This window comes from Helianthus annuus, chromosome 2 (assembly GCF_002127325.2).
Source record: "Helianthus annuus cultivar XRQ/B chromosome 2, HanXRQr2.0-SUNRISE, whole genome shotgun sequence".
In the NCBI taxonomy this organism is placed as follows: Eukaryota; Viridiplantae; Streptophyta; class Magnoliopsida; order Asterales; family Asteraceae; genus Helianthus; species Helianthus annuus.
The window spans coordinates 142,336,432-142,349,033 of NC_035434.2; the positions used below are offsets into that span (position 1 = coordinate 142,336,432).

The 12,602-nt window shown below is 40.6% G+C and overlaps 1 protein-coding gene across 1 annotated transcript; it reads right to left on the bottom strand.

The window, feature by feature from the left end:
• Nucleotides 1–8,890: 8,890 nt before the first annotated feature.
• LOC110895919 (DELLA protein GAIP) lies at nucleotides 8,891–10,483 on the bottom strand. Its single transcript, XM_022143308.1, has one exon. It carries the CDS (start codon nucleotides 10,481–10,483, stop codon nucleotides 8,891–8,893), a length of 1,593 nt encoding a protein of 530 aa, XP_021999000.1.
• Between the last annotated feature and the right edge of the window lie 2,119 nt (nucleotides 10,484–12,602).

A 12,602-nucleotide genomic window follows, 5' to 3' on the forward strand; every position in this document is an offset into this window, starting at 1 on the left:
GTTACAAGCACAATGTTTACAAAACCAAAGATGTAAACTCTCAAGTGTGTGTGTGTGTTTCCAGCAGAATGCTCTCAAGCTCTCTATCTCTTGTCTGTGTGCATCTACTACTAAACTCAACACTGCATGGGTATATATATACCCAGCCCATGATGTCTGGTCGAAGGATCCGATAGATGGTCCGAAGGATCATCTTTCGGATAGAAAGCTTTCGAAGGATCAGTAAGGACCTCGAAAGATCACCTTTCGAGGTCTATTGTTCGAAGCCTATCTTTCGATCACCTCGAAGGATCAACAGAATCCTTCGAGTCTATCCTTCGACATCGACACACATATCAAACATATTCCAACTGTTGGCCAAGTCAAACTAGGAGGATAGTTGACTTGGTCAACTTACAGACTAACTTAGGACATCGTTTACATACAGACCGAATACAGACAAAGTACAGACACAAGTGCACCAACAGTTGTCTCCGTCCTTCTGTTTGATCGTCCAAAACTCGTCCTCCAGCTTTTGGCGTTCATGGGGAGGGCAGAATTCGTCCATCATGATTGCCTTTAACTCCTCCCATGTCAGCTCATAAGCTGCATCGTTCCCGCGTTTGTTTCGTTCGGCCGTCCACCAGTCTAGAGCTCGGGACTGGAAGACGCCTGTTGCATTGAGGGTGCGGAGATTCTCAGGACAGCCGCTTTGGCGCAGAGTGACTTCAACCGACTCGAACCAGTGGAACATCGCTGTGGGGCCATCTTCTCCAGTGAACTCTTTGGGTCCGCATGCTTTAACCTGCTTGAAGCTGAAAGCAGCCTTGTTTGCATCTTTGGGAGCGTCTGTTCGCGATTCTTCAGACGACTTGCTGACGTTCTCATAAACATCGCTCACAGCTTTTGCCACACTTTTGGCGATGATGGCGGCGAGACGCTTGTCTCTCTTTTCTTGGCGAGTCAGATGGTGTCGGGATCCAGACGACGACATGGTCTGCAACAGACATCGTCACAGGACTCAACACAACGTAATCGAATCTCACCTCACTCGTCTAGACTACTAAAGCTCAGGAACACGAGTAAGGCACGAATCACATAACCACATAAGCACGAAAGCACCAAATCCACATAATCACAGAAGCACATAAGCAAGTAGGGCACAGAAGCATAGAAGCACATAAACACATACACATTAAGCACAGATACAGTCATTGTCACGTAATTTTCTCATCAACTCATAACAGCACCTACTGTATCCTGACTGTATCTAAGGTAGTGTTTGGTATGAGGTAATGAGGGAGGGAATTGAATAGCCCATTCAAGGGTAATAAAAATAGGCACGTTTGGTTGTTCAAATGGAAAGAAATGGACTATTCCACCCGGAATCCCTTTACCTCAAAACGCCTTCCATCTATTCCTTTGCTCACCCCAGTTTTTTTTTCATTCCGTCCCTTAATACATCAGCTATTCTCAATTTTGCCCTTCCTTCCTCAGCACATCTCCTTCTGCTCTCCAAAAGTTCAATCATCGACTGCCACAAACAAAGCTTTCCCGAATGAAAATCCAATTGTGTACTTTCGAATATCAAGTTTAACAGCCGCCGGTAGTCCGCCGCTCATCAAGCCGCCGATCGCTATCTGTATCTGATGTATATTCCCGTGATGTTTGTTACACGATCTCCGATGAGCTCAAAACGGCAAGCAGACATCATTGATAAGCCGATCGGTCGCTGATTTTTGGGTGCTAGATTCTGATTGTCGACATGAAGATTTACATAAGATTTTTAGTCTTACAAATTACTGGGTATATTTTTTTTTCTTTTAAGTTGATTTATGGCTTACATTTGTGAGGTATTTTTTGAGGTTTTCTCATCTGTGGTATTTTTTTTTTTTCTCTTTTAGGATTTTGAGGTGAGACATTCTGTTTTTCTTAAAAAACTTGGCACATATTGTGTAGGATTTGAACCCCATTCTTTCAAATCTTAAATATTACATGAAATTTTATTAATTGGATGTGTTTTGGAACTTTAAGGATGCCTTTTACATGTGTGTAGTCATAATTCAAAATAGTGAACCAAGAACTATCAACTAGATAATTCACAGTTTAAAGTGTTAGCTGATGCTACAATTAACCATGTTGCTACCCTAACATGTACATTGGCTTTTGCTGGAACAGTTGGACACCCCTTAAGGTGATGTTTTTTGGCTTGGCGGGTGGCTATGGATCGGGTGCCATCTGCTGTGAATCTGATTCGAAGAAACATGTTACTGGAAACTGTGTGCTGCAAAATTATTGATGAAGAAGCCGAGTCGACGGTTCATTTAGTTGTTTTTTTTTTTTTTTTTTTTTTTTTTTTTGCAGATTTGCTCAAGATGTATGGAATTTTGTAACTCAGTGGTGCAGGATTAGTTCATTTTTTTATACGTGAACTTATAGGACCGGGTCAATTTTCATGCCCATATCAGGTGAGACGCAAGGTGGCGGAAAGCGGTGTACACGGTAATGCAAACGACGATTTGGTGCTTGTGGAAAAGTAGGAGCAATGTGATTTTTAACCAGAAGCACACATGTGTGACAAGGATCAAGGATGAGATTAAAACGCTTGGGTTGTTGTGGTTGAAGAATAGATCACGATGTCAAGTTATCACATGGGCGAATTTGTGTGACTTTATTTTGGATGGGTAAAGAATATACTTGCTGGTAGCGCTTGACGTGATGTATGACGACTTGTGGATTATTTTTATTTTTTTTAGTTGGCAAATTTTGAAAGATATTTGAGGTTTTTTTTGCCAGGAAACTTTTTGATGATCTTAAATTTTATAAGTTAAAAAGGATTTACTTTTTTATAATATAATTTTTTTGTATTGTTTTATTTGATAATGTTGTGAAAAATAGTAAATTTTCTTTATTTCGAGGTTGGGGTATTTTTGTCTTTTTGATGAATTGCATTCCATTGCTTTGTCTTTTTCCGTCTACCAAACATATCAAATTAATGATTCATTCCATTCACAAAAGAGTAACCAAACAGGACAACGGAATGGTAATGATCCATTTCTTTCCCTTGTCCATTCCATTCTCTCATCCATTCCATTCCATCGTCTATTCCATTACCGCGTACCAAACAGACCCTAAGTGTCGAATATATCGAGTAGCATAGTATAGTATGGCCTAACTTAGTCGTATAGCATGGCATAATATCGTCTAGATTACAGCAACTGGGTATCAAATTGAGATAGAATAACAAATGTGAGTCGTGTGTGTTGATCGAAATGATAGCAAAAATCAAATAACTTCCGAAAATATAAACACATAAACCGATAAAGCACACGTAAACACATAAAATCAACGAGTCATCAGAGTACACGGTTGCGGTTCTCAGAATCAGAACACATAAAATCGAGAGATATATTGTATGCGGCTACTAGACATCGACTACCCAAAGCAATTCGACTATTCACAGTAGACTTGTCGTCACTTTCGACTCTAGGGGTCGTGCTTCTGCCTCGATTCTTAGGCATTCCACACGCATTCCCAATGTTATACTGGTGAGTTCAGGTCGTTGGAGTCCGTCGAAGCTTTGGTGAGATGAAATGGAGTTCGGAACAAATTGTCAAGGTTAGGGTTTCACCCCTGGCTTAGCAATTTCTTCCTTGTTTTAAGAAATTTTGAGGAGTTTGAGCAATAATTCTGTCGAGAGTTTGCGGTTTTCACACCTATTCTCGATGAATAATCTCCTCCCTTTTGTAAATAAATTGCAGGTTTGACAAATAATTTAGTAGGGATTTCGAGGCTTTCACACCTAATCTCGACTAAATCGCTTGTCCTTTATTGAAAATTCGAGTGCAGTCATAGCGAAGAATTGCATAGTAGAGCACATAAACTTGGTCTGTTGGTTCCTAACTATAGTCTAGGTCTCTAAGACAGCGACTCGGACTAAGTCGTGTCTAACCTAATTCCCTATAGTTATGGCTCTGATACCAATCTGTCACACCCCAACCGATGGCGGAATCATCGGGGCATGGCACTGAGCGAAACAGAGTGTCCAGAAGTTTCCATAACAACTTTCTATATAATCCAGTTAAAGATACGTCCCATACCGTATCCCGAATAAACAAATTCATTATTACAGATAACATCCAAACAAGTAATTCTGTTCCGACAACTCAAATTTTAACATAAAAGAATAAATATTGTTTATATGCTCCTAAAGACCCAGCCTGACAAGATCTACATACAACTAAACATTTAACTCTTGATCTTGACAGACAACTATTTGTTGGGGGCTTCTAGAGCTTATTCCTAGCCTCGCTTTCCTAGCAAGCAAACATCTTAAACACCTGTCACATACGTTAAAATAAAGTCAATACATATAATGTAAAGGTGAGCATACAAGTTCAATAATAGCATATAGAGTTCGAATAGTTTACGCATAACCAGCACGTACACAGAGGAAAACGAAGCATGTTAATTATCGACATGGATCTATCGATACCAACGACTACGGGTTGACTGTCCGAGACAGTTCGCAATACACGATTACTACCGTAATCCATGCAAGTAATTGTCCTTAACAACCCCCGTGTGAACGGGTGCTGAGTCCAAACTATAGTACTATGTTGCTAAGGCAGGTAGACAGCATTCCACGTGTAAACACAATCAACAAGCATTCATTTAGTCACGTAATACATGCATAATCGGTTAGCGTTCAAATAATTGAGTATTGTGTTCGATTGTGGTTTTGATATGTAACGTATGTAACACCCAAAAGTGCTAAAGCAAAAAGGGTTCGAGTATACTCACAGTGATTGATGGATTGAAGAGAGCGCTGAGAGCAGGTTAGCCTGAATAGTTCGATAGTATAACGATGAGTGACGCGGAAATGCAAACAAGTGTAGATGGGTTGAACAGTCTGGTCGATCGAACAGCATGTTCGATCGAACAGCCTAACCGTTCGGTTGGTCCAACCGTTCGGGTAGTCTGCTCGATCGGCCGGATGGCTCGATCGATTGGACAGTTCAAGTGGATTGTTTCTTCCTTTGAGAAGGATGTGTTTGTGTATGATGGTTTGAACTTTTGAAGTTTTTGCAGCATTATTTAAAATCATTGAAGTGTTCTTACCTTTCGGGTCGGTCGATCGATCGAGCGGGTCGTTCGATCGGCCGGCTTAACCGATCGGTTAGTCACTTCAGTTGCAAGGCCTCAGTAGATGGTCACCCAATCGGACAGCATGTCCAATCGGACAACATTCTAAGGCTTGACAGGCTTCGAAAACGATTAAGTGTTGAAGCATAGTATCTCATGATCAGAAGAGTAATGTTTACCAAATGAAAGTTTGATCGAACATCACTTCGTCAATACCAGACTTCATGAATTTGCAAGGCGTGGGACCATGTGCTAGCCGATCGGCTGGCCCGGTCGATCGGCTCGTATATCCGATCGACTGGGCTGTTCGTTCGAACAGCCTAGCCGTTCGGCCAGCATCCTGACCTGGTCGGCCTTTTGTCTAACACTTGGTTGTTTTGATTATTTTGACATAATTTCGAAGTGCTTTGACAACGAGTTGAACCATAGAACGAGGGTCCTTACTTGCTTCACCGGTTCGGGCAGGAATCACCCAAATCCGGCCGGTGAACTGTTCGGAACGGTAGTTTAACGTTTAACCCGGAATCGATGAACCTCGTAGTTAGAATCCGAACCTTGAACCACGTGGTTGTTAGAGTGATTAGTGAGCTGGTTCAGGCTCCGTTTCTACCGGTTTAAAGGTTTTAAGTGTAAAAGAGTTGAAAGAAAGTAGGAAATCTGTCTTTCAATCTTCCACACCGTGAAATGTTTAGATCTATGGTAGATTTTAGTTTATTCATGTGGAAATCGGTTAGATCCAAGCTATTCATGGTTGAATGAGGCCAGAACATGATGTTCTTCAAGAACACTATGATGACATCATCCAAGAACACTTAGATCTTGGTGATTTCACGGTTAGAAATCAAGATTTGAAAGATAGAATGGTGTAGAATCGTGTATTGATCAAAAACGTACAAGATTTGGAGTGAATACTTACCGGAGTTGAGAGAAATCTGAGAAAAGGTGAAGAACAAGAGCTGGTCGGTCAGAGATTTCCAAAAGTGGTAAAGATGACAATGACAGTCCTATTTATAGGCTCCAAAAGAGGAAAGTGCTGACCGATTGGCCAGGACCCCTGATCGGCTGGTATGCTCGATCGAACAGCTGGTTCGATCGGCTGGCCTGTTCGGTCAGTGGTTTCCTGTTCGATCAGTGGCCCTTTTTGAGTGTTTGGCGACGATTTTTGATATTTCGATTTCGATGGAGGATGATATGAATACGATAGAGTTTCTTAATCACATTACTTTCATACCCAACTACTATATCAACATATAAGCATCTATATTTCACATTTCGGTTTCGATTTCGATTGAGTTCAACTTGTCTTTCGAGTTTCGATTCGATTCGATTGATCACCACACATAACATCATAAAGTAAGCACGCACAAGTAACACCTAAGGCACTCACACACGTATAACAACACCACAGTTCGCATATTTCGAGATTCGAGTTCGATGATGATTCGATTAGCTTGATTATTGATTGATTAACTTTATCGCATTGCTACTTCCTGCTATTCAAGGTCGATAAATTGTTCGCATAGATAGATATTCGATCACTTTAATTAGACAACACTTACCCCACATAATACAAAAATTAAAATAGACTAGTTACAGTCAAAGGTCAAACTTTGACTTTGACTTTGATATTCGAAAACACGGGGTGTTACATGATTCCCCTTTAGGATGTATGTTCTTGATGGTAGTACCGAGTTCTTTAGGGTTGAAGAACTCATAGTAATGGACAGAGAAAGGAGGTTGAATTTTAAGTGATGTTTTGATTGTCTAACCCTAATCCCTCTCTAGTAATCTCCTTATATACACTCAAAAGGAAACCCCAATTAGTTAATAAGGATAATATGGTCCATCTACAATTATCAACTAATTATATTATAGGTTTTAACATATTTTGATCTATATTATATAAATGATAATGATGGCTATTAGATTAAATACATATAAATAAATATTTAATCTTACCTAGGGAATTCAGCGGCTGATAAGGACGTCCAAAGATCGTGGTTTGAAATTTTCCGGTAGGTGTTTCTTCTCTCAATGATACCTAAAAATCTGTTCATACGTAACACGGATCATTTGAGGACTCACCAAAGGCAGACAACCTACTTTTCCTCTATTTCGAAGAGGTTGGCCGAGCCACAAGTAGCTTAGCTTGAAAATGAGAAGAGTTCGAGCTTAAGTTTTTGACTCGATCTAAAATTTCTAGTCAAGCCAATTCGGCTCATTTAAGATTCAAGCAAAGCTTGACACCCTCAGAGCAAGGTTTAGCTCATGAACAACCCTAACAACATTCCAACTTATTTAACAGATTTATGAACCAAACATGATTACTAGGGGTGTGCAAAAAAACCTAATTAACCGACAAAACCGATCCGAAAAAAAACCGAACCAAATAAAAAACCGGTAGGTCCGTTAATGGTATTTTTGAAACCGAAAGTAGCGGGTCGGTTGTGGTTATCATTTTTTCCATACCAACCATAACCGAAGCGAACTGACATGTAATAAATCTTTCTAGGATGTAGGACTTTTCACCATATTTTTAATATTTGATGTTTTGACTGAACATTTTTAGTACTTATGGGTTTTTCATATCATTTTGTGGTTTTGGTTGAATGTTTATTTAAATTTATGGAATGTATCATGTCACTTTATTTAAATATTCGATAATAATTGGTATTAATATTATAGATTATATGTATTTTAATTTTAATACTATGTAATATGCTAATATATACAAATATGCAACAATTTATTCTATGTTAAAAAAAATTAAGCTATTTTTAGCTAAGCTAAATACACGGTTAACCACCCATAACTGACCCGTCATAACCATCAAAACTGAATAACCATAACCACCAGGGCCGGCTCAACCATTTTGGTGGCCTAAGGCGAAGTAAAAGCTTGTGGCCTTTCTCCCAAAAAAACGTATGTAACTGAAAGTAAACTTGAAGGGCCCAATGTAATTATTTGAAAGACTGTGTTAAAATTAAAAACAAGAAAAAAAATGGTGAACCAGGGATACGAACCCGGGTCTCACCAACATCCATACATACACAAAACCACTACACTACCAACCATCAATCTGTTGATAACCCATACCCTAAAGCTTTTATAAATGGATTGTGGTTTCATCAAATGATGGAGGCCCTATAGTTTTGGTGGCCCAAGGCCCAAGCCTTATTTGACTTGGGCTTGGGCCGTCCCTGATAACTACCATAACCGATCGGTTATGGTTATGGTTATCCAATAATCAACATCGCGGTTATGGTTATGGGTTTTGGTCAAAACCGACCCATGCACACTCCTAGATTACTATGTCACTATAATAGAATTGAACCAAACACATTGTTATTCTCCTTCATTTTACTAGAGATACGGAGTCAACTCAAAGACTCAAAGTTCTATGTGTTCCTACTATCGTGAAGATTACTCATCTTCTTACCAAAAGGTTGTCTTCCACACGGTTTGACACTTTTCAATCCAAGCTTCGAATCTTTACATAAGTTTAGTTTAAGAATACACATTAGAGTTGTTTTGATTGATTCATGGGTTACCATTAGTAATGGTTATTATGGTAATCTTTGATTTTCTTGTAACATTTATATAATTCTCTTTTGTGCCTTTCATATAGATGATCTATAAACCTCGTAATATATTTTCTCTTAATTTATTTTTACTAATGTTACAATTACCAACATAAACAACACCGATCACGTAACATAGAGAAATAAACTAGAAAAACAATAAGCACCAACAATCACAATCAGTCTCATGAGAATTCCCAAGCCGAAAGACACTTGATCGGTGTTCCTTTCCACCCGATGATGACGGATTTACCATCCATATCAAACGTACAAGAACTCCCACAAGAAAATTTTCCCATCATCAACTTTGCTTGATATAAAGTTGACATAGTTAATTCAATCTCCTTCATCCCAAATCGCGCAAAAAACTTCCTCCAAACATCGATATTCACATGTCTAATTGCTCTTTCTGCTCCATCGGATGCCACAATGCACCTTATCGCTTCACCTAGATATATAGATTCCATAATACTGCGGTTTTCATCTTCACGATCCATACAATCTTCTAAAGAATCAAACACCGCCCCGTGGTAAAACAAAGCTTCGATCAAACGGTTCACAAAGTTGGGCGAGTTAAGATTCGCTGCAACTTCACACGTCACCATAACACGAGGATTAATACTCTTTATAACTTTCATTAATGATTCTAAGCGGTCCGGTTGCGCAATCATGCTCCATAAGCCGTACGCTGAATAAACACCTAAAGCTTCTCTTGCATCTATTTGAAGCAGATCTTTGTTAAAATCTAGTATATCTTCAACTATGACTATATTAAAAGAAAAGGATAATTTTATAGATTCCGCAAAACTCTTCAACCGATCACCAGTTTGCTTGATTTGTTGTTCGTGACGGGTCCCAACCGCACTTATTTTTAGATGCTTGATAGAAAAATCAGGTTGAGATGAAAGAGCTTGCATTAAAATCATAATTTGTATGCCTTGTCGTATCGCGAGATCGATTACGTGCACTCTTCTCGACCCGGATACACGATCCACCAAAGCTTGCACACCCGAAAAATGACCCGCTTGATAAAACGGTAACTTTTGATAAATCGAAACTATAGTCGAACTAGCGCTCAGTATTTTCCCTTCCATGTCATAATCATGTTTATTACCCGGACCGGTCCGGCTTTTCTTATCGATCTTCTCTCGTAAAGCTTTCAAAAAATAATATACGACTCTTTGAATCGGGTTTCCCGTGCTGGAAGATGACGCATCGCACCAGTCGAGAAGGTTATTTGCTCTTTCAAACTCTTGTTGGGCTACCTTCTCAGAGGAAAGTAGAAGATTTTCAATGAGTTGAACATCTTTGAGTTCTTGATCAGAAAGGCCCAAGAATGAATCCGCGTACGTGTGGGTCGATAACGACAAATCTGTCTTGGAACGCGATTGTATGAAGCGTTCTCCACCTAGCCGAATGAGCTCATATGTTGATAACTTCCGGACACTCTCGTCAAAACTAGCCACATGGTCATGACTTCGCGCTCGTGGTTTGATAAGCTCGGAATATTGAGATTCAATATCATCTACACGCTCCTGCGTCTTATGCTTGTATGAACCAAACAGTGGTATGGTATCTTGAAACAAGGCATCTAACTGATGGAAACTTTTTAGTAATTCATGTTCTACCTGATCGTATTCTGCAGAAAACGAAATCCGACCAGATTTATTTTTCGAATCGTTCTCTTCGTACAACGAAGGCAGCTTCCGGGAACTATCGATTTCTTGATTCTCAACATCTTCCTTGGAGTAGTTGTGGATTTCATTTGGCTTCTCCATGATTTTAGAAATACAACATAAAGTTTGATTTATTATAGAGATATATGAGATATAAATCTCTATGGGAGACATTTGTAGGAACCGTTCGCATAAATTAAATAAAATAAACAAATTTTATTACTGATTACAATACAAAGAAAGCAGAAAAAGAAACAATACTATTACAACTGAAAAATCCAAAATACAAGAAAGGTGTAGAAGCAGAATTTGACTGAGGCACGTGTTCAACACGCTTCCCTTAAAACAAATTCCGAGTCTCCCAAGAGTACTCGTTTTGTTTCCCAGGGTACAACAGCCGGAGCAGCGTACTGCCGGAGAAAGCCTACAACCCGAAGGCTACCTTGAAGAATGCTGGAGAAGATCTTAATTTTTGTAGAGAGAAAGTTGATTGCTGTTGTTGTTGCTGGTGTCCTTCTGAAGTGGGTATGGAGCTGTATTTATACAGCTCCTAGGTTGAAACAGTCAAAATGAATTAAATGAGAGGTTTAAATTGCATTAAACGTCTTCAATGCAATTTAATACGTCATTTAATTCTCAGTCAAAGCCTATTAACTCGTCAGTTACGAAGCTGGACTGAAACTGCCCTGTCATTCAATGCTGGAAGCTTCTGCGCGCGCGCGCGCCCATGCGCGGTGCGCCATGCGGCGTGCGGCCTCTTGGCTCACTGTCGTGCGGCGTGCGGCCTCTTGGCTCACTGCCGTGCGGCGGTGCGGCCTCTTGGCTCACTGCCGTGCGCGGTGCGGCGGTGCGGCTCAAGTCCGTCCATGCGGCGGTGCGGCGTGCGCCACGTCACCTTGTGAGTCTATACATGCGCGCCACACAGTCGCGCCGTATTGGCTCACTCTGGTGCGCCACGCACGGCACAGCAGAACCCATGCACCATGCGCCCAACCGCGCGCCTCGTGTACCCGCGCGCGCATGCGCATGACTGCCACGTCATGCGCCGCATCACCTACCACTTGGTCCTTGCAACCCTTATGCTTCACCACGCGCGCGCGGTCAAAAATACAAAGGCGGCTCTCAAGCGGCTCGCGGCGATGCGAGCGTGCGAAGTGCAAAGTGCGCCATCAAAGCGCCACATTGCGCCTCATCGCCCACGCCACGCGCGCGCGCGCGAGCGTGTGCGAGTGCGAGTGCGAGTTAGGGTGCTCTGCACCCTTCGCGAGGACACTAGTGTGTGCTTCCATGAAACAATAAGGATGGAGAGTTCCACCTTAAATACCCATTTAAGTTCCATCTCTCCTCCTATGTGGGACAAGGTGCTACTTTCCCTTTAGTTTCAACATTGAATGTTCCAAACACCCAACTTTGAGCATCGATATCTCATTCATCTTAGCTCGGTTTTGGACGTGGTTTAGTTCATTGCGAAGCTCTTCCAACATAGAACACAAACCCATAAATAAATACATAAAACCCGCTCATTTTATTATATTTATTTCTAGTCCAAAATAGGAAAAAATCATTTTCCTATATTTGTGAAAAATGCTATTTTCACTTATTTTCCAACAATCCCCCACATGAAAAATGCTATTTTCATCAAATTTCCAACAATCCCCCACATGTATGGAAATGGATCTTTTCCTTACACTTTTCAACGATAAACTTCGACAGTTGAGTATTGCAAGATAGGTAGGTTGAAGCCTTTGAACCTTCTTTTGTGAAGCGCACTTAGCTTACTAGCGATATGTAGACGCGATGTCCTTGAACATACCCCCATTTGTGTAAACGACAATACACTTCACACAATACTCTCCCTGGTTTGGCCAACTCCTCATTGTCGTGTCCTATTATGGTCCTGGAACACTGGCCTGGTTCTGCGAGAGCTCTAGGATTTGCGCACCCCACAAATCCATTTGAAGCGACCCCACTTCTCTCTAACATAGGTGATTCCCATGAATCATTAAAAGCATCATGGTTATTTGATTTCCCGAAATCATTAACCTTAATATGCTTAACCTCACTTCATGTCACTGATTGGAATGGACTAGGAAGTATATGTAACTCCCTTTTATTTAGTTTGGGGTACTCCCCCACAGTAACTCCGTTTTGGTAATATGATTAAGTTGTCCTATTGAACTTAGATCTTGGGATCTCCAGTCAACTAAGTTAGGTTTCCCTC